Source organism: Polypterus senegalus, chromosome 12 (genome assembly GCF_016835505.1).
Source record: "Polypterus senegalus isolate Bchr_013 chromosome 12, ASM1683550v1, whole genome shotgun sequence".
NCBI lineage: Eukaryota > Metazoa > Chordata > Cladistia > Polypteriformes > Polypteridae > Polypterus > Polypterus senegalus.
The window spans coordinates 161,551,784-161,574,878 of record NC_053165.1 but is presented as its reverse complement, the minus strand read 5'-3'; the positions used below and the strand labels follow the sequence as shown (position 1 = coordinate 161,574,878).

The 23,095-nt window shown below is 47.5% G+C and overlaps 1 protein-coding gene across 2 annotated transcripts in view; it reads right to left on the bottom strand.

Annotated features, from left to right (window-relative positions):
- Nucleotides 1-6,147: 6,147 nt before the first annotated feature.
- The window catches only part of LOC120540089 (free fatty acid receptor 3-like), a 41,942-nt gene continuing 24,994 nt past the window's right edge, over nt 6,148-23,095 (bottom strand). Inside the window, exons 1-2 of one of the 2 annotated variants that reach the window (XM_039770575.1) lie at nt 21,509-21,541; nt 6,148-8,876 (exon numbers count right to left, since the gene is read on the bottom strand). In XM_039770575.1, the coding sequence (XP_039626509.1) occupies nt 7,889-8,851 (963 nt within the window). In that variant the 5' untranslated portion in view covers nt 8,852-8,876; nt 21,509-21,541 and the 3' untranslated portion in view covers nt 6,148-7,888. Of the gene's footprint in view, nt 8,877-21,508; nt 21,542-23,095 lie in introns of those variants that run through there. The other variant, XM_039770574.1, reaches the window with a different exon arrangement.

Below are 23,095 nucleotides of genomic sequence, written 5' to 3'. Positions count from 1 at the left end.
GTGGTTGTCCTTCTGGAAGGTTCTCCCATCTCCACACCACATTCTTGGAGCTCAGCCAGAGTTGACCATCAGGTTCTCGGTCACCTCTTACATAGACTTGCCTGGTGGTCACTTCTGGTGGTCACCTCTCTTTTCCAAGGACCTCCTGCACTAGTTACTTAGTTTGGTGTGGTGGGGGGTCAGCTCTAGGAAGGTCGCCGTTGTTCCAAATTTCTTCCATTTAAATATTATGGGGTGGGGGGCCACTGTGCTCTTAGGTGCCCTCAGTGCTTCAGTCTTCCTCTTCCTCAACCCCCTCTTCCTCCTCCACCCAGCTTGTCTGACTGTACATCTGGTGCTACTCTGGCCTACTGGGAAGAGCCCGGGTGGGGGGTCAGTACTGCTCCCACCAAGACTCCTTTCCAAATACTACATTTCCCAGGAGCCTCTGCCAGAACCGTAACTCCTTGTGTGCTGTGATGTTGCTGCCCACTAGTGGCGAGGGGAGTCACTGCACCCAAAGAGCTCCACTCCAGTTAAGGATCTGTTGTTGTAGCCCCCAAGTCGAGTGAGGGGGTCCTGTGCTGTTGTATATACCGCCTTGTAGGCCCCCCTGACGACTCAGGATCTGCAGGTAATCAGTCATTCGCTCCATTAGGCAGCCATTTCCGTGTATAAATAGCAGGCCTGATTGTGTGATTATCTCGGCCTTTATCACTTTGAATGATTTGGTTTAATTTCTCCTGACCTTCTGCTTCTTGGGATTCTTGGCGTCACAACAGCAGCCTGATGATATTAATAATCAGCAGATGTGACAGACGGCGTACTGAAGCACTGATTAAACCCACCTGGTGGACGCTGTTGGGCAAATCAGGTCATTCTGACATATCCAGATATGAGCGGAGAATATAGCGCCTTGCACGATCTTTAAGTGGCCTAAACACTTTAGAATACGACCGTGAAGCCGGCGAAGATTTGACGAGGAGCGCATTAAACGTAAAGACGATCACTGGGCAGCTGTCAGGATTAACGGAAGTCACCCGCATTGGTGGCACATGAATGTCACTTTATTGTGCCTCCTCCTAGCTGAGTGCCAGTCTCTTCCTTCCGTCCACTTTGTGTGTCTGCTTTTCCAACATTTTCAGCTGTAAGGTATGAGCAAAACCCAGCGTGGTGTGCCAGTCCATCGCTGGACCAAACAGCACATCAAGGGGCGGAAACTGAAGCCAGACATTCACCATCTAGTTTGGAATAAACAGAACATCTGGGGAAATGCGACACGGAGACCCGGATAACCTGCCAGTGCCATCCTAGTAGTGACTGGGCTGGAAAATCAGAACCTGAGTTCCTGGAGCCGAGAGGCAGCACAGTGTGCCCGTTGTGCCCAGTAGTAAACCGAGCAGCGCATCACCAAACTCCAGGAATCCCTGCAGGAAGTTTACAAGAACACGGGAGGCTGAATCCAAGTGCCACACATTGTGCCAGGGTGCTGACTCAAACCCTGTGCCAGGAGCTGAGATGTGGCAGCAGTAACTTCTGTCATTCAGCACAACACATTAAACATACCATATGCCTGCTGGTAAAGCTTGTTGTGCAGGATGGGGGTCTGCTTGAGACCTCAGGCACCCAACCCCCACCTTCTTTGGCAGCATCAGCACAATACCCGAGCATGGGGTCGCCAACTGCACCGGGTACAAGACAAGACATGAAGAAAGACCAGTCCATCACACACACACACACATCTTACTGCGCCAGTCTGAATCTCCAGTCAGTCTCAGCAGCTTGACGTGCTGCACGGGCACCGGGAGAACTTGCCAAGTGCTGTGTGGTTTGAACCCGGGGCCGTGAAGGTGTGCAGCAGCCCCAAATGCATGTGAGCTCAGTCTGACAAGCCAGAGGAATAAGAAACGGGGCCGAGACGTGGCGGTCCCGACGTCACCTGTTGATAGACGCAGGCTGGGGTCCTAACAGAGTCATGATGGGCGCAGCTGGCCTGTGACCTCTGAAGTGACCAAAAGGGAGCTGCCATGTCAGCAGTCAGATATAGCGCCTTTCACGCGTTGCTCAGTCGCTGTGTCACACAGGGTCTTTCTTTCTTGTCTGTGGGTCTGTTATAACGTGCCTTCCATGAGTAGCTGCCTGTTATATAGCGCCTTTCACTTTGTCTGTTACTTAATGCACTTCATACTTGACTATGATGCCTGTCAGCCTGCTATATAGCGCCTTTCAAGTCTGTGTCTTTGTTAACAACTGACGTACCTGTCTGTTGAGGGTCATTCAGATCTGTCCATCGGTCATCTAGAGCTCTTGATACACACACATGCAGTGGCCTCTTTATTAGGAACACCTCGATAGTCCCGGGTTGGACCCCCTTTTTCCTTCAGAACTGCCATAAACCTCAACAAGACGCTGGCCACATTGGCCTGATGGCATCACGCAGTTGCTGCTGATTTATCGGCTGCACATTCATGATGCGAGTCTCCCATCCCACCACATCCCAAAGGAGCTCCGCTGGATTGAGATCTGGTGGAAAGAAACTTTTGAGATGAGAATCTCATCGAGCAGATCATGGGAATGACGAGGACTGCGGGGAATTGGCTCTTTTTTTTTTTTGCGCTACAGCACCATCTGCTGGAATGTGGTGGGCATTGCCAGTCATGCCAGAAAAGCCACTGCAAAGTAGGAAGGCAGAAGCCAAGCAGGTTTGTGTGTGCCAGTCTATTGCAGGGCACTGTCACTGTTCTTTCATGTTTTATTTTTATTTTCTTCTTATTTGGTGGACACCTTTTATCCAAGGCGACTTACAACACTTGCTTCCAATTCTTTAATTTCTTTTCTTCAATTGTAGCGCATCAGGTGCCGGTGATTGGTCAGTTTGCTCTCTGATTTGTCAGTGTGGCTTTAATCTGATTGGCCATTTTGGTCTGGTGGGTCAGTGTGGCTTTAGTCTGATTGGTCAGCTTGGTCTGATTGGCTTTGATCTGATTGGTCAGTTTGGCTTTGCTCTGATTGGTCAGTGTGTTTTTTGTGAAGTGCAAGTGTGGGCCACACAAGGAGGAGTAAATGAGAAGGAGGCACGCTGAGAGTTGCCTTCAAAGATGGAGAGTATAGAAGTGGACAGGAGGCGAGTTGGCATGACACCACTAAAACGAAGGAGTCTGAGAGGGAGGCTTTATGGCAACACCCTCAGGACAGCGACCACCGGTCAGGAGAGGATCAGTCACATGTGAAGATACTGAGGAGAGGCGCTGAAGGCCCACAAAGGGTAAGAGATATCAAGTATTTGTGAATGAACTCAATGACCTGTCTGAGGCTGCCGTAGTGTTTAATGGAGGGTCAGTTGCAGGTATGAGTGTCTGAAGTGGGTCACCATGAGCTGACCAAACAATCGACGTCGCTCTGGTGATTGTCCCATGAGGGGGGAGGGGATCTATAAAGCATACTGGATAAATGCAGCTGGTGTGAGCGGGGAGTTGGTGTATACACAAGAGTGCCCTCTGAGGGATGGGCAACAACCAGGATGGGCTCCCATACCAACCAAAGAACAGGCATGGGCTCCCAGGGACTGGATATCTGGGCACACAGTGGATGCATTGGTTTTGTAAAGCCCCCTTTAGATGGCATGAAAGATGCAACACAAAGCCATGTGGCTTAGGCTGATTGGTTGGCATTAAATTGGTACCAGCATGACGAAGTGTTGGTATGCAGGTGAGTGTGTCCTCGTTCAGGTTTGGTTCTCACCATCCATCCAGTGCTGCCCAAGAGAGACCCCTTTGGCTCTAAACTGGGTAACTGGGTGGCAAAATCAATAGACAGAAGGATTTGTGAGTCAAACTGTAAGGCTGGTGGTTTTTACAGAAGGGTCAGTCCATCCATTCACCTTTGAAACCTGCCTGTCCAATGCCGGGGTCCGGCGAGGGTGAAGCCCGTCCATGCAAGATCTGGGTGCAAGGCAGGAACGAACCCAGGAGGGGTGCCAGTCCATTGTAGTTCTAGAAATGTTGCATAGAAAATGTGAAGGTCATCATGTGAAAGGTGCAGGTCAGGCTGATTGGTGGGCATTAAAGTGGGCCAGCGTGAGGGAGTGTTGGCATTCCACATTCAGGGTTGGTCATCACAATGCGTGCAGTGCTGCCCCAGATAGGCGCCGGACCCCTCTGACTCTAAACTGGGGGTTCAGAGGGTCACCTTTAGAGCTCATCAGAGGTGTGTAACACTCTGCCAGGGCAAGAGTGGGCGCTGCCACTAATGGTGTCATCTCATCTCCAATCCACAGTGCCCAGAAGACGCTCAGTGAGGGTAACTGACTCTTGGGGGTCTCAGAATGGAGCTCCAAAGCCAAGCCCCCCTCTGTGGAGCCCCTGATGTGGTGAAGCCATGAAGGCCGTATTCTTGAGTTTCAGTTGTGTGTCCTGTTTAGCGCCCTTTTGGATTAAATGGGGCGACCCGTCAGACACCCCGACGTTCCTTTGGACCCCCCCCCCGTGTCTTTGGGTGGAAAATGGATGTGCAGATTTGCAAAGCATCTTTATGGATGTTGGTTATTCCAGAAGGAGCCAAATCCATCACTGAAATCTGTCAATCCAGTGCAGGGGTCCGGGAGGGTGGCGGTGCCCATCCCGGTAAGATTCAAGCACAAGGCAGGAAGGATCCCGGGATGGCGCGCCGGCCCATTAGAGTCACAGAAAGGCTGACTGGCCACACTAAACTGTGTGTGTCGGTGACGGTGCCCTGCGACAGGCTTGGCATCCCACCTGCCATTGGTTTGCGTCATAGGCCCCGCCCCCTCATTACCCTAACCTGTATATGCAAATGAATACTCAAGTGTGGAGGAGCTGATCACAAAAATCAAAGGATCTTTGGTGGGAAGAAATGAGCTTTGTGTTCAACCAAACACTCCAGAAACTCCAAAGCCACGCTGTAAGAAATAAAACTTTTAATTTACTAAAAATAAAAAAATAGAAAATATTCAGACAGTCATCTTTAAAAGCACATCACACGGACAGGACAATGGCACATCTCTGATCTGAGGTGCGACTTTCAGCACAATTTCTTTTTTTTTTGTTTTATCATTCATTTTTTAGATCAAACAAAAAGGAAAACCTCGGTGGGTCGCAGGGTGGGGTCGGTTTTTGTTTTTTTTGTTGGGTTTAATCCCCCCGTTTGTTTTTGTCTTTACTTCGTAGTGATTGGTGTTGTGATTGGAGGGCCTGCTGATCCAAAGCTCAAGAAACCAAAGCGCTGGGCAAGTGAGAAGGAGGAGTGCCCACCTGACTTAACAAAGGGGCAGGTAGGAGGGGCACACGGGTGGAGGAGAGTGAAGGGCAGATCATGTGATCCAAACTGTGGAGGCGCATCTGTCCTGCCATGCACAGGCGGGTGGTGGCGGGCATCTGATTGTGGCAATCCGTCACACGAGTCGATCATTGCAGCATGCGGCCCACCGTAACCTCGCGTTAATCAAGCCTCCGCATAAAACTCGGGAGCGGCGCACCGGCGCGTAACTCCACTCCCTATTAGTTAGCCGGCAGTGGGTTGTCTTTATTCCACTTCTCTACTTTTGCTTCCACTAATCGATTTTTGCAACGAAAAACGGGTTGGGGGTTGGGTAGCAGCCCACCTTGGTGCCAGTCCTAAGCCCGGATAAACTGAGAAGGGTTAGCGTCAGAAAGGGCATCTGAAACCTTAATGATGGAATCAACCCGATCCAATCCAAGTCAGCCTGCAGGGGGAGCTACTGAAAGGAGTGCAGGAGTCGAAATATCTGAGAGACCCGGAGGTAAGGAGACAACCGACAGACAGAGTGCATTGTGGGTGCTGACAAATGAGCTCGCGCTTTTGTTTTCAGACGGCTAGATTAATAATAATAATTAATTCTTTGCATTTATATAGCGCTTTTCTCACTACTCGAAGCGCTCAGCGATTGCAGGTTAAGGGCCTCGCTCAAGGGCCCAACAGAGCAGAGTCCGTATTGGCATTTATGGGATTCGAACCGGCAACCTTCTGATTACCAGCACAGATCCCTAGCCTCAGAGCCACACTCCTCTCAGGACCACCCAAAAAAGACATCAATCAATTGCAACGAGTGCAGGATGGAGCTGCCAGAATCTTAACTGGGAAAAGAAAATCTGAGCACATCACACCAGTCTGAGCGTCACTACACTGGTTACCAGTGCCATTTAGAATTGACTTTCAAATCCTGCTGATGGTTTACAAAGCCTTCACTAATCTGCTCCTGTATCCTGTATCTCCGAATGTCTCTCACCTTACACTCCAAATCGGACCCTCAGATCTTCACATGAGGGTCTGCTTAGAATTCCAAGAGCGAAACTTAAAAGAAGTGGTGAGGCGGGCGCCCTTCTGCTGTTGTGCCCCTCAAATCTGGAATGTGAGTTTACTTTGTAATGCATTTCAAAATGGCACAAATGCGACGTGGCGTGGCGTGGCGTGTCGATCGATTTCTTAATTAATTATGACACAAACATAGAGTGCAAACATTAAATGCAGGAGACAAACATTCATTGCATTTCAGCGGATTTTACATGTCAGATTGCATTTAACTCTTTGTGGGTAATCCTCCATGCAAAATGGGGTTTTCTGACAACCAATAAAAAAACAAAAAACGAAATGTGATCAACTCGGTGATAAGCCGGTCAAACAAACCCACCGGGCAGGACGCACTTCTAAAAGTCCAGTGCTGCCCCGGCCTTGGTGCTCTTCATTCGAGTCAAAGCAGATGAGCCTTCCATTAGTTTGTTCCTCATCAGACTGCAGTTCCCAAACTCGGACACAAGGGTGCAGTGTTATCAAGAGCTCTGCTAGAAGGACAGCACATCCCGTTCAAGTGACACAAAGTGCTAAGTGACATTAAATGTGATCAGGAAGGGCCCACCAGACGGTGACTCCTTCTTCACCACATCCTGCACAAGGAGAAGCCCGCAGACCTTAGGGGTTTGGGCCAACAGGGAAGGGCACCGTCATGGCACACGGAGCAGTGCGTTCTCCTCTGACTCATCCTGAGTTGCCCCATTTCTTTCTTAAAGGCATAAGGAAAAACTGTCCTTATCCATGTGATTGGTCATCGAATATCTGACAAGTATGTCATCAAAAGCTATTCACCACAGAAGAATGACTTTGTCATCTAAGAATAGAGCCGTGTCCTCGGGTGAGCATGTGGAGTGCTGTAGTAAGTGACCCCCTGTTGGCGTTTCCACATGTTCTGCCCAGATGTCCATTATGGTCTAGTACAGGGGTGACTGCAAGAGGGAGGTATCCCAGCATACACACCGGGCTAATGTGACACCTTAATGGCACTTGTGCAGCACCCTTAAAGAAAGCACAGTCACAGCATCAAAGTACGTCGAGACCCAGTGGAGAAGAAACAGCATGGGGGTCCAGTTAAATCTTTCCCAGGTTAAGCGTGTGCCCACCACAAACATACACACCGCGCCACGTAACGCCTCATTTCATCAAGTCAGTGGCATTGAGAGTTCATCGAAGTCCTGCTGTTGTGATTACGACCGCTTTTCCATTTCCGACTCTGTGGAATCAACCAGACCCTCTTACAAAGACTCAAAGCCATCTGGTTAAGTCATCGGCAGCTCTGGAAATCCTGGGAATTCAATGCAGAAAGCCACAAAGTGGTCACGTCCAAGGATGGACCCCCACTCCTCTCTGATGGGAATCCATCGCACCTTCAGGATTTGTGGGTTCCAATTTTCGATAAGCTGAGTTGCAAAGAGGCACCTTTGGAATTAGCAGCCTGCGGGGTCACCGAAGGAGATCTCCATTAGCCCACTGGCCAAGAAAGTCCTGCTGTGTAATCTGGCGACCCTCCGGGAGGAAGGAACCCTCGGTCAGTCCGAGCCGAGACAACATGAAATGCCGCTGAAAGTTCAGCAATCCGTGCTCAGCATCGATCTTCCACGTTGGGGTTCTTTTCATCGGACCTCATTTTGTTGGAGAGGAAAAAGATGGGCTTGTTGGTGCACTCTTTGATCTGCAGACCCCGCAGACAGCTCCTACAGGACTTCTGGACAGCCGTGGAGGAGAAGTAAAAGATAATGGGGTCGAGGCAGGCGTTGAAGGTGCTGAGGAGCAAAGCGTCGCCTCTCCACGTGGGACTGCTGCCTTGGGCGTAGCCCACAAAATGGGAGACATTGTACGGCGTGAAGCAGATGAGGAAGACGGCGAGCGTGGCCAGGACCAGCCCGACGCACCTCTGCTTCTTCTCCTTGCAAATGTGTGGAGAGGACAGGATGATTCTGGTAAAGCTGCAGTAGCAGAAGGAGGTGATGAGGGACGGGATGCAGAAGAGCATGAGGCCGAGCTCCAGGCGCACAGGCAGGAGGAACGTCAGTTGCTTCTCGCTAAAATTGTCGTAGCAGATGAACTCGTTACTCAGAGTACTCCAGTTCCGATTCAGCTCCGTGACGTAGACCACGCTACAGTGGGCAAAAGCGCAAACCCACAGACAGAAACAGGCGACGAGGGCGTAGGAGCTCTTCCGATACATCTTGTACCACAGTGGGTAGGCCACTCCCAGGTAGCGGTCCACGCTTACCGCCGTCAAGAACAGGGTGCTGCTGTAGATGGTGCTGAAGTAGAAAAGGCCGCTCAGCGGACACAGGGAGCGCGGAAGGATCCAGATCATGTCCCCGGATGCCTCAATGGCCTTGATCGGAAGGAAAGTGAGAAAGGAGATGTCTGAGAGAGTCAGGTTGATCATGAAGATCACGCTGGGAGTGGCCTTGCGCCTCAGCTTCTTGTAGAAGGCGTACAGGGCGAGCAGGTTGGTCGGCCAGCCGGTCATTAAGGTGATGGTGTAGACGGTCAGGTAGAGAGGATTGGTCTTGTATGGAGGTGCCGACATCGTCGCAAAAGGGGCATTTCAGCACCTGAGGAGGAAGGGAATCAGAGAGAGAGAGAGAATTAGGAGGGCATCAGCAGTGTGGTGACTGGAGAGAAGCACACGGGAAAAAAAAAACACACATGGAAAAAAACGCACACGGGAAATAACCGCACACGGGGAAAAACTGCACGTGGGGAAAAACCGCACATGGGGAAAAACTGCACACGGGAAATAACTGCACACGAAAAATAAAACGCACACGGGAAATAACCACACATGGAAAAAACTGCACACGGGAAATAACCGCATGTGGCAAAGGTGTGTATGCAAAGAAGAAAAAAATGTTATACAGTAGAGTCTCGCTTATCCGACATAAACGGGCCGGCAGAACGTTGGATAAGTGAAAATGTTGGATAATGGAAGGTGTTAAGAAAAGCCTATTAAACGTCAAACCATGTTGTAATTTTACACATTATGAACCTAATACAGTGGCTCGGTTCACGAACGTCTCTAAACACGTACAAATCAGGTTATGACCTAAAAGTCTGCCAAACTCTTGCCTCTGTTCAGGACCACACAAACCGTATAGGAACGAGGCAGTTTCCCTTTCGGTTTGTGCGCGCCGATGATTTCCGCACGTGGTCAGTCTCTCCCTGTGCCGACGCACACGCACAAGCGCGCAAGAGAGACACACGCCAGATAGGCAGGCCACATAATCCACTGTAATCATGTTTTACAACAAAACAACTGAAAAATTTTACTGAAAAAATGAATTTAGCAACAAAAAACAGACTAAGCTCACGCTCGCAACTTGCAGTTCGTGTTGCTGATTGATGCGTTTTTGTGGTGGGACGTCGGATAATACAGAAGGTTGGATAAGCGAGACTCTCCTGTATTATACATCGCAATAAACAAAATGGTGTAATTGTTCACTAAACGTATTTATAAGTTTCTATGTTTTAATTTGTGCTAATTGGGGTTGTTGGATGGTCCATAAAATAAAATAGCCATGAATCTTTTATTACTGTCATTGTTGTGCCAAAATGACCATTTCTAGGAAATGATTATTCTTTACAATAGTTTTCAGAATTTATATTATACCTTCTTATTCCACAGGTACACAAATGAGGGTTTTATAGTTTTGATTACGGCCAGTAAGTAAAGGTGACAGAGACAACGAGCAGGCAAATCCTTTTTCTTGCCTTTGCGTCTTTTGTATTAATAAACTCTTCACCAATAAACTCCTCATCAAGTCCTTCCAGCTGAACCCTGCATACCATGAGGACTGACTGTCAGGTCATTTATGTCGGGTAGAATGCCTAGAGGGGGCTAGGGGGCTGGCTGGCTGGGTGGTCTTGTGGCCTCGGGACCCCTGCAGATTTTATTTTTTTTTCTCCAGCAGTCTGGAGTTTTCTTTTTTGTTTTTTCTGTCCTGCCTGGCCATCGGACCACCTTACTTTTATTCCATGTTAATTAGTGTTCCTTAACTTTTAATCTTATTTATTTTGTCTTTTATTTCTCTTTTCTTCATCATGTAAAGCACTTTGAGCTCAGCATTATTTGTATGAAAATGTGTGACAGAAATCAGTGTTGTACTTGTGCTTGTAGTTCACTTCTAAAGATGTACTGTGTTGGGGTCGACTCGACAAGCCAGAGGTTCACAGACCCCTTCTTCTCCCTGTTAAGAAGTTTTGGGAGTTTTATCACATTTTGTACTTTTAAAGGCAGTTGCCTACTTTTGGGACCTGTAGGCCGAAGCCTCTAGTTAGTATTTGGGGCCTGGTTTTGTGGGTCAGGTCATACCAGTAAAGGTCCTGGCCTGCTTTTAGGAACTTTTTACCACCTTCTGTTCTTTTGCCCCACTGACTGGCACAAGTGATGTGCACTTTGGTACAGAATTGCTCAAGTTGGAACCAATCCGTGCAGAATTGGGTACCTGGATGGGGTGTCACTTAGAATCGCCATTTAAGCTGACAAAGGACATCCTTGGACATGTGGGAGAAAACATGTGAGAACCTGAGAAACCTCCCTCAGGTATAAAACCATCAAGCCCAGTCGGTAATGGAGAGCTGATGGGGATTATGAGTGTGTCTTTGTTATAGTGTCCTGTGCAAATTAAAAGTGTCTGTCAGGCGGAGTGGTGGCTCGGAGGTTAGGGATCTGCACTGGCAATCGGAAGGTTGTTGGTTCTGTTGGGCCCTTGAGCAAGGCGGCCTTTAACCTGCAACTGTTGTGCGCTTTGAGTAGTGAAAAAATCGCAATATAAATGCAAAGAATTATTATTATTATTAACATGCAGACTCCACACAGGCATCGAGCAGGCACAGGACTTGAACCTGCAAATCCGACGTGGAGGAAAATTGGAGAATTCGGGGGGGAGGACGTGCAAGGGCGACGTGGGCAATGATTTGTACGCACGCTGCTGGATCCATGAGGCTCCGCCATGCAGCGCCCCGTCTTTAATGTTTGATGCAACTTCAATTTCACATCATTGTGTTCTCCAAGACAAGCCCAGAAATTAAAAATAAATCAAATGAAGTTTTGTTTACACTGCAGAGTAAATCCATAGTGCCTGAAAGTTCATTCACCCGAGATTCCACGAAAAATGTGTTTAACGTCTCCGTTTTCAAGAATGCGCTGTCATCTGCATGTTATGAATAACACATTTTATGTGGTGGTCAGTTTTGAAAACAGAAATGAAGAAAGTAACGAGACAAAGACGTCCCTGTGGCTGACTCCTCGTCTTCCATAGCTTCGATCCGCCTTTCGGTTATTAACTGGGCTATCTGTCATTTGTGCCATCATTGACAGCATGGCCAGTGTTTATTTTAGAAAGGAAAACGGGAGATTTGTATTCCCAGCTAGGCTTCCACTTCCAGTATCACACACCACGGCTGGCACTCTTTGTCCCAGGCTACACTGAGCTGTCCCCATCACAGCTGTCACCTACATTTGAAAGTCACTATGTACTCCGCACGTGGCTGAGGATGCCAGCCCAAGGACAATGGCCACCGTTGTAGTGACGTTTCTTACCCGACTGCCTGATAATAACATACAGAAGCGTCAGAAGTGGGCACTCACAAGCCATCATGTCAGCCTCAAGATGACTACGCTCCTTGTTTTCTGTGGGTGGAGCCGTAGGAGGCGGGGCCACAATGACATCACTGGGTGACCGCCCTCCACCTACATGGCACAGGTTGTCACTGAGTGTTGTTTGGAGTGTCAATAGCATTTGCATTTCTTTTCATATTCTCTTTATTGTGGATGGTTTGCTGCGGTGGGCTGGCACCCTGCCCTGCGGTGGTTTGTTTCCTGCCTTGCGCCCTGTGTTGGCTGGGATTGACTCCAGCAGACCCCCGTGACCCAATAGTTAGGATATAGCGGGTTGGATAATGGATGGATGGATGGTTTGAGTCAGATTCTGGCCTTTGATTTCTGGATTGCGTATTGGGACTTGTCATTTAGGCAAAGCCCCTTTTTCTTTTTGCCTTTTCTTCTTTTATATAAATAAAGTCTGCACTTTTAACAAGCCAGAGGTTCACAGATACCATCTCCCTTTTAAGGCATTTCGTACTTTTATAGCCAGCTGTCCTTTTTTGTGAACTGTAGGCCGAAGTCTGCAGGTCAGGGGTGTCCAGCTCCGGTCCTGGTGGGCCGTGGTGGCTGCAGGTTTTCATTCTCACCATCTTCTTAATCAGTGAACTGTCTTTGCTGCTGATTCACTTGTTTTGCCTTCGTTTTTAATTGACGTGACTCGGACCCCCTTAGTTGAGTCTTTTTCCTTAAACAATAATGAGACCCCAAACAAGCCGGCACATGACCAGCTCACCTGAAAATTAAGAAAGGTGAAGGTCTCGGTCATGTGGGGCTTCTCAGGTCACCCAAACATCTTGACGGTGGTCTTAGAAAAAACAGAAAATCGACAGGCTGCTGTGGCAGAACAAGTCCTGATATTCAATAACAGCGAGAATCGGCTTCTCATTAAGGAACTGGTTGGAGTGAAAACGGCTGGAGTTTGACGTTCATCTGTCGGCTCGTCTCACGTCTAGTGAGACAGTAAAGGTCCTGGCCTGCTTTTAGGAACTTTCAACTGTTTTTGTTTTCTTGTCTTCACTGACTGGCACAATCATTAATCAGTGTGATGGACGGCTGGCAGCTCATCACAGCGGACACATCCTGGCCGCTGGATGGCGTCTTCCCTGCAGCCTAGAGGTGCCCCGGATTCCCACAGGGCACAATGGGAGATGGAGTTGAGCTTCACAGCCCTGCTGGGTGCCATGGGTGCTGCCGTGTGACGCTGCAGGGAGACACGGGGATTTTTATTTGCTCATATAGCCCAGAAGTACTCCCAAGTCACAAGGACGGAAGAACAGAAGTACTTCCGGGCTGAAGAAAAAATATAAGTCTTCATGTGACCCGGAAGTGCTATGGAATCACATGGACAGAAGGACAGGAGCACTTCCGGGTCAAGGACTATATAAAGGACTAAGTGGAGACCCAGCAAGATGAGCCGGAGTTGGGTGGTAGAGTGAGGGAGCTGCTGGGAGAGGAGGATTGTGTTATTAGATTTTGATTACTGATTTATTTGTTTATGGTGGTGTTAGTGGTGTCTACTGTGGCACAATATCAAAAAGAAGAAATTAAAATATTTTTAAGTGCTTTTACTTGGTGTCTTGGACGTTTGTAGGCAGAGTTTGAGGAGCAACAGCGCCCCCTAGTGTCACAGGAATATCACAACCTGACTTTGAAACGTATATCTTCCTTTCCTGAAAACTCTCAGAACCCAGTTCAGGACGCCACCGAGATTACAAAGTGCCGGGGATTAACTCGGGCTGACCGGTCCACTTGCTCACACGTACAACAAACATTTGCTGCCCACCAGTCCCATCAAATATCAACATCAGGCTCGGCCTGATCTGCCTGTAGTGAGATTTTCATCCTGGGTCAGGAATCACATTCCGGTTCTTAGCAGGAATTACGTCTGGGGTTGTAAATGCTGTGGAGTTCCCGGGGGTCCTGTGCTTAGAGCTCCCTCTAGAGGCTCTGTATGCGCCTGCACTTCCCAGTCTCAAGCTCAGAAGCTCGCCTCCCTACGGCCCTCTCAGGATAAGGCGGGTTTGGCAAATGAATGAATGAACAAACGCACAATTAAAAAGGTGCAGTTGATCTGAGACAGCCCGGCCTCCATAAAAGCCTGCAGGAATCCATAAATAATATAAAGAATTCCAATGGTGCCCTCTAAAGGTTTGCCAACTCTCGAACATTTTAGCAGTTTTTCTCCACTACTGTGATGTCTTCATTACAGTACATTGCAAGGTCATGTGGTTGCCCAAGTGCGCCCTCTGCTGTTCAGCTCATATACTGCCAACCTGCTGCCCAATAGAAGATACAGTGCAGACGTGTGTGAAGAAACACGACCGGGGCTCCTTTACACACACAGTATGGCTGTACGCCTGCATGGTGCCTCGCTGCGACTGGGACTGCTCTGTTCAACTTTAGCCGAGTCTGAGGTGTTCTTTCTTTCTCAATATTTTTTGTGTGTATTTGTTTTTTTTTTTACAATATTTTTGTATTTACTAGGGGGCTTTGCTCACCAAACTCCAGGGGTGGGCACCAGGCACCAGCTATCTCGCGGCTAAGCCACTCGAAGGATGTTTGGGGCGCCCCTCTGTTAAGAGAAAGTGACTTTATTTAACTCTTTCGGGGCGGATGTCGACTTTTGTCAAAAGGAGGGGTAATCAACTGTAAATGGTGGCCGTTATGTTTTAGTTGGACTCTCTTTGCTAGAAGGAATGTTAAATTCGTTGGTTTGACCGAGTAGAAAGGAGCGAACAACGGCAAAAATGGCAGCGACATCTGGCGAGAGATCGAAGCAAATGAGGAAAGCAAAATACTCCGTGGACGATGTTTTGCACATTATTGCTGACTTGGACTCTGACTTTTCAGACTCCGATTCTGATTCACGTGATTGAAAATGAATGTGAGGTGCCCACATCAGCTAATCGTGGCGCTGAGCAGGTTTGTGTTGCTGACGTGTCTATGGGGACAGTGACAAGGGGTACAAACCAGATAACCGTGCACTACGACCACCACTGCTGCCCCCGTTCCCCGCCACGTGAAGACAGCCTGGGAGCCAACAGAGGTTTTTACGTTCATTTCTGTGTGAAACCATTGCTTTGTGTGCTTGTCAGAAAAGTACGTTTATAGGACAAACAATTCAAAGAGTTAAAGATGTGGGGTGTGGGAGGAAGTTACTTGAGCGCTTCAATACAACTGTCTACTTTAAATACCAATGAACAATAAAACGCAGGAACAAGTCAGTAAGACATTACATTACGTTACCGCCTCATGTTATGAATTACTTTATCCTCTAACTTACATTCTAGAAACGCTGCTTTTTGCATTTCTGTTCACATTTTGTTTTTCTCTTTCCCGTTTATTGGACGATTCTCTTTGTTCTTCATTTTTATTATATGTTTTGTTCATTTTCTTTTTTTTCAATGTTCATTATCAGCTCTTGCCTCTGTTTTTCTATACACAGATCTAAAATTCGTCATTCTTGCCCTGCCATTATAACCGACTGTGTGGAAGGCACTGAGAGTGGCACGGGGTGGGATGGAGAGAGGATGTGCGCAGCGGGGGTAATGATTGGGCGAGCGGTGTGGAGGGGTGTGGCCAAGGCTGAATAACATGAACATGATGGAAAACTTGGTGGTGGCTCTGAGGCTAGGGATCTGCACTGGTAACCGGAAGGTTGCTGGTTCGAAGTGACTTTACTTAACCTCCCACTGCTCCATCCTGGGCATGACGTTAATCTGCACCCAGCCCTGCATGTAGGCCCTCCAACCTGTAGGGAAAAACCTGGGGGCTGGTGGCAGAATTGGCACTCTGGGCACCATAATAAAACCTCCCGCTGTTCCATTCCGTCTGAACTGGTGTGGTGCTGAGGTGTCACCTGTCACAGGGCTGCACTCGAGTCCTAATCTGGGATCCTGAGTTGGTGCGGCATTGTGCTGTATCAGCGGGGGCTCCTAACCTCCTCCTCCTCCTCCTCCTCTCTTATTGTACAGTCAAAGTAAAAAGTATGTGAACCCCTAGGACTGATCTCTCTTTCTGTCTAATTCCTATATAAAACCTGGTCGGATTTCATGTCAGTCACCATAATGAACAAACACAGTCTCCTACAACTAAAGATACACAGATTTTCAGAGAATTTATCACCATATTGAATAAATCATTCAAGCTGTGAAACTGAAGGTTGGAAAAGTAAATGAACCCTAAGCTAATGACTTTTTACAAAGCTCATTGTGGTCCGAATTTAGCACACGTGGAGTCCATTTCATGAGACGAGTTCAGAGGTGCGGCCCAGTCCGACTTTGATTGGTCAAAAACACGATAAAGTTTGAGTTTGAGCTTCTGACAAGAAGCACATCCAGATGGGAATCACGCCTCGCACTAAAGAGCTGTCTGAAAAGCTACGATGGAGAATTGTTCATCTACATGAGGCTGGAAAGGGTTACAAAGTCACCTCAGAGATCTGAGATCCTCATCAGTCCACTGTTAGGCACATTGTCTACAAATGGAGACAGTTTGGTGTTGTGGCTTCTCTGCCTAGAAGTGGACGCCCTGCCAAGATGACCCCAAGAACACAACACAAAGTCAGCAGTGAGGTAAAGAAGAACCCCAGAGTGACAGCAAAGGACTTGAAGAAGACATCAGAACTGGCTAACATCTCAGTTCACGAGTCAAGTATATGCAAAACATTGAACAAGAAAGGAGTCCATGGCAGGAGACCAAGAAAAAAGCCACTGCTATCAAAAAAGGACATAACTGAACAAGCACATGGACACTCCAAACCGGGGCTGGGAAAATGTTTTGTGGAGTGATGAAACCAAAATTGAACCATTTGGGAGGAACAAGCAGAACTTCACTTGCCGTAAAAAGGGCACCGGAAACATCATCCCTACAGTAAAGTATGGTGAAGGGAACATCCGGATTTGGGCCTGCTTTGCTGCATCAGGGCCTGGACAGCTTGCCATCATTGAGGGGAAAATGAATTCTCAACAGATTCTCCAGGATAATGTGAGGGTGTCTGTCCATCAACTTGAGCTCAGAAGAGGCTGGGTGATGTAACAGGACAACGAGCCCAAACATCGCAGCAGATCTACAGCACAATGGCTTCAGAAGAACAAACTCGCCTTGTGGAGCGGCCCAGTCAGAGCCCAGACCTCAATCCTATTGAATGACTTGAAGAGAGAGAGCCACACACAGAAGACAACCAGAGAATATGGAGGAGTTAAGGCAGTTCTGCAGGGGCTCAAATCGCAGCACGATGTGCAGGTCTGATCTGAAGTTACAGGAAGCGCCTGGTTGAGGTCACTGCTGTCAAAGGAGGGTCAGCCGGTTATTAAATCCCAAGGTTCACTTACTTTTTCCACTACGACTGTGAACGTTGAATGCGTTTGTAAAATGAAGACATGAAAGAGTAGAATTGTTTGTGTGTCATTGGCTTCAGCTCATCGTGTCTATCAGGACCTGCGACTCAGAAGAAGATCACATCACTTTTAATGACCAATTCATGCAGTAAACCAGATCACTCCAAAGGGTTCACATACTTTTACTTTGACTGTATAGTGCCTTTCACATCTATCTATCTATCTATCTATCGATCTGCCTTTTCTATCAATCTCACGGTGCCTTTCACTATCTATCTCTCTGTCTATCCATCTTGCACATAAGGATGGCTCAGCGACTCACTGGTAAGGAGATCCAACCTCTCTGCTCCAGCTGACATATTCTGCACCGTAATCCAGTCACTATTATAAAAACTGCAAGAGTGTCAGTCCTTTAAAAAAGACCCATAAACCACATCAGGGTCTTCCCTAGCCTGCCCAGAAACAGGCTGCACCCCAGGTAGCCTGACCCCCAACTCTACTGGCAGGCTTTCTCCTGTCCAGGCCCCCAAAATGGGGAGAAGTTTTTTTTTTTTTTAAAGTTCAAAAAAGCCTTAAAGACCTCTGGGTTGACGGAAAAGTCCAATTACAAACGAAACGTTTATTTCAAAAGATCTAAAAGAGCAAGATCTACAACACGGAGACAAATAAGGGCTTGGCTAAAAAGGCAAACAAATTTCTCCTATGAAATCCAGAGCCAAGATAAGCAATTAATTCAGAAAAGTAGACAAACAATAGACGCTGTGACAAGCACGCCAGATGACCATCGATGCTCCTCATCCTCACAATACATGGACTGAGGGAGGCCCTTCAGCCATGAGAACAACTCACTACAGGCAGAGACTAAACAATCATTACACAGGGAAATGGTTAAAACAAACACATGAAAAATCAAACTTGAAACCAAACAAAGAAAAATAAACGTTAAGTCAGGGGAGAGTGAAACATGAGCGCCACTCCCTCTGCCCTCTTTCTGGCTTTTTCTCAGGGGTTGCCACTTTTCTCTCTCATCTTAAAGACGGGCAGTTCTTTCTGAAAGGCCCCACGGTGGGTAAGTTAGGAGGCTTATGGATGGGCGAGCCGTCCAGGGTTTGTCCCTCCTTGCCTTGTGCCCGGGTTTTAGTTCTCTGCCACAGTAAAGGCTCGAATAAGAGGGTTCTTAAAATGGATGTGCGTTTGAAGTGATATGGCAGAGGAGTGTACAGTTTGAATTTCCAATCATGTCACTGGAACGCCAAGGATGCTGAATCGCCCGAGTGACGTCGTTTTGCTAGATGCCATGACTGCACTTTCCTGTTAGGGCCTTCTGCTCTCCTGCCTCAATATTTAATAATGAAGAATGGAAGTTCACTTTCTGTTAGACAAGCTCTGAAGACAGAGCGCTCCTCGGTCGATTCCAGACCTTTCTGTTTATCTTTATTAAAGTCAACATCAAGGGGGCCAGTTTAAAAATACTTTTCTGACTAATCTGTACTGTCAAATTCAAACGTGTGGCTCAAACGCCGGGGCAATGTGTAACATTCAATAAACGCCACGGAGTCACGATGATCAGTGAAATGCAGACCTGCTTCGTAACGGGCTGCCTTGTTGTCTTCAAACCCGCTGCAACAACACGTGGCAGGGCTCACAGCTGGACGTTTATTAGGAGGGTGGCACAGTGGACAGCCCTGCTGGCTCCTGTGGTCAGGATGGACTTTTAATAGGTAGGGAGACACCATGTGCTTCCTTTCAACTAGCTCAAGTGTAACTGCAGCCTGCAATACCTATGAGGTCAGTCATGTAACGACCACAACACCAGTCACGAAACGCTCGTCGAACGCCTGGTTACACTGTGCTTAAGATCAGGCTTGTGAGAGGGCGCTCTGTGATGTCGTGAGGGTTATCTGATTCAGAGGGTGGGTGTTCCATGATGTCGTGATGTCGCGTTACGTGACCTGAGAGGGTTATCTGAGTTGCGTGACCTGAGAGGGTTATCTGACTCAGACGGCGCTCTGTGATGTCGTGAGCGTTGCGTGACCTGTGCCATACTTATTGCAGGCTACAGCTGGACCTGTCTGAGCCGAAGAGGTGCTGCACTGGGGCCCCCTACTGGACAGCCTCATTGACCGTAAACCACAAGGTTATCAGTGGAAGTCCATCCATCCATCCATTATCCAACCCGCTATATCCGAACTACAGGGTCACGGGGCTCTGCTGGAGCACAAGGCATGAAACAAACCCTGGGCAGGGCACACACCCCCACACACCAAGCACCCACTAGGGACAATTTAGGATTGCCAATGCACCCAACCTGGATGTCTTTGGACTGTGGGAGGAAACCCATGCAGACCCAGGGAGAACATGCAAACTCCACGCAGGGAGGACCCGGGAAGCGAACCTGGGTCTCCTAACTGCGAGGCAGCAGCGCAACCCACTGTGCCACCCAAATGTAACAATTTCCCACAAAAATAACAATCTGTTTAAATTGTACATCCGCTACCCCATACACGAGTGGCAGAGCCGCAAAGAGGCTAGAGTGTAGCGCCCACCCAGGTGTTGGCGAACGAAGCGAGAAGGGGGCAGAGCCCCCTATTATATACAGTATATATATAAATAAAATGTGGGATGGCATTTGATAAGGGCCATATAAAAAATAAAAAGACTGGCAATTCAATCCCCAGCATGGAATCAGCTTTGCCATTTTGAGCATGGCATTTTACCAGTCAGTCGTTCAATTGTGAAAAAGCTTTCTGTAACAGGATGGCATTCACTATGAAAAGGCACAATTTTAAAAAGAACAGGCCGACAGTTCAATTCCCAGCACTGAACCATTTTTATTACTTAAATTATATTACTTCACCTGCCAATGCTTCATTTATATGTCTGTTATAAAATGTCTGTAACATAGGATGGGATTTGCTATGGAATGGAGCTACATAAAAACAAAAGACCACCAGTTCAATCCCCAGCATGAAGTCAATGTTATTTTGTCACATCATGTCACCAGTCAGTTGTTCAAATGTGAAACACTGTTCTGCACCTGTAACGTGGGATGGCGTTCACTATGAAAAGGTAGAATATTAAAAAGAGCAGGCTGACAGTTCAATCCGCAGCACTGAACCAACTCTATCACTTCAATCATTGATTAAATAGTAAGTAATGTAAGCAAGTGCTTAGGGCATCAAGGGAGGGGTGGGGTGTTGTGGGGGGCACATTGCCAGAGATATCCAGGACCATATGGTGCAAAACTACAAATACTGCAGCCGAGCCAGGTTCTACAAAAGGGGGATCCCACATTAAATACATACATATATACAATCAAGGATCTTCAAGGTTGGGGGCATCCACTGCCACAGTGCATTGCTGCACCCACCACACGACAAACCACCTCAGGATCTCAAATTAGGACCCGAGTGCAGCTGTGCAACGGGTGCCATCTCAGCACCACGCGAATTTAAAAGGAATGGAACAGTGTGAGGTCTTTTTTTTTTTACAGTGGCTGCAGTGCCAATGCTACCACCAACCCTTGAGTTTTAATAATAATAATACAATAATATTAATAGAGGTTCACGATATATATATATATATATATATATATATATATATATATATATATATATGTTAATCTTGGGAATAGAACAAAGTTATAATCTGGTATCTGCCACACGGTCCATTGAGGCTCATGTGATTGCTCTTGTCTTGGGCATGGTGGTGGAGAGTGAGTGCAGTTCACATATATGGGGGCACCAAAATCTTTCAAGTGCTTAGAGCCCCTAAAGATGTTAATGTGGCCCTGCAAATGTGAAAAAAAGTTTCAATGATTGTGTAAGGAGGGACACGCTTGAGTGTGTGAGTTGCCCCAGCGCTGGGCTTGCAGTATCCCGCCTTGAGCCTGGTGCTGTCAGAATTGGCACCACCTCCCTGCCTGCCCCCAAGCAGCACCCTGAATTGGACTGACCAGGTTTTTGAATGAGACGACATGAGTTATTTTACACTATGCTATATTTCCTGTGATGGACTGATGCTTTGTCCACTGCTGGTCCATTACATCCTGCACCATTCATACCCTCTGACTTTCCCCAGAGATAGGCTGATGTCTTCTACTGTTTATATGCTGCTAATGTAAAGGATAACAAATAAAACAATCCCTCCATCCTTTAACCTGATAAATCATTCAAAGTCTACTCCAGCAGCCCTGGACCCCGGAACAGGTGGGCAGCTCATCACAGGGCACAGCTAACCTTACCTGCACTTTGTGATATGGAAGGAACATTCTCGCAGAAATGGAAGAGCGTGCAGAGTTCGCTTTGGTACTTGAAGACACTTTTCATTGCGCAGAGCCGAGCACATAGCAACCCGCCTGTTCCAGGACTACAGAAGTAATAATTCGAATGTTTCGGATATTAATGTTTATTTTATATTATCACTTCTTAATGACAGACTTCAGGCAGCTTAACCGCGTCTTCCGGCTTAGATCACGAAGGCGGCAAAAAACTAGAAAGCGAGTCTCGCGAGACCGTGGAAGCCGCGTCATTTCACGTGAGAAGATTAAAAAAGCTCCCGCGCACCTTCGAGAAGGAGCATGCAGTGCCGGTGCTGGAGGTCGCATTTGGAAGTGATAAACGAGGATGTGAAATGTTAAAAATGCAACCCTCTTGTGAAATGTAAATCATAAGACGCAACAAGTGGCCCGAGGATCCAGTCTGAGGAGTCTTTGGCATTCGCCCTAAACGTCCCTTGGCGCACTCGGCACTCGGCAGACGTTAGGAAGCCTTCTTTCCGTCATCCATCAAATCCGTGCTTGGCTGTGAAATGTTTTGTCTCCGATTCAAGGCAAGTTTTGCTGTATCAGTTTCACAAACATTTTAAGATAACTGTGTCACATTAATTAAGAATTATAGAAATTGCATTTTTGTTTGTGTGGGTCTCGCTGAAGCGGTGAATGAATTTAAAAATATGAAATTCGTCTCAAATAGAATCGAAATTCCAAAGAATGCGAGGCTGCGGCGTGGCGTACTCGTTTGTGTCTTTGCCTGCCCTGCTGCTCCAAAGTCCTGGTTTCAAGCCTCGGACTACAGTCGTGGCCAAAGGTTTTGAGAATGACATAAGTATTGGTTTTCACAAGGTTTGCTGCTTCAGTGCGTTCAGATCTTCTTGTCCGATGGTTCTCTGGTATACTGAAGTAGAATTACAAGCATTTAAGAAGTTTCAAAGGCGTTTATTGACAATTCCATTAAGTTTATGTAAAGAGTCCATACTTGCAGTGTTGGACCTTCTTTTTCAAGACCTTTGCAGTTGCCTTGGCAATCAACTTCTGGGCCCAATCCTGCCTGATGGCAGCTGCCCATTCTTGCAGAATCAATGCTTGGAGTTTATTTGAATTTGGGGGTTTTTGTTTGCCCACCTGCCTCTTAACCACAAGTTCTCAATGGGATTAAGGTCTGGGGAGTTTCCTAGCCATGGACCCAATAGTTTGATGTTTTGTTCCCCGAGCCACTTAGTTCTCACTTTTGCCTTCTGGCCCGGTGCTCCATCATGTTGGTCACCAGACTGTTCTTGGATGGTTGGGAGAAGTTGCTCTCGGAGGAGGTTTTGGTCCCATGGTATACTACGCCTAAGCCTGCTTCTTAGATTGTCATTATTTTCAAGGCCACCTTTCTCACCTCCTTGTCGGCTTATATACTTTTGAAGGTGACTGACTCTCTGTGTGCTTCCTATGGCTTTCCTCTTCTCTTATCTCACACTTCCTCTTTTGATTGTCGGGCAGACCAATTGCTGTAAGTGGCAGGAGACACAAACCAACCCTAGTGTTTTTATTGTGTAGTGGATAAGC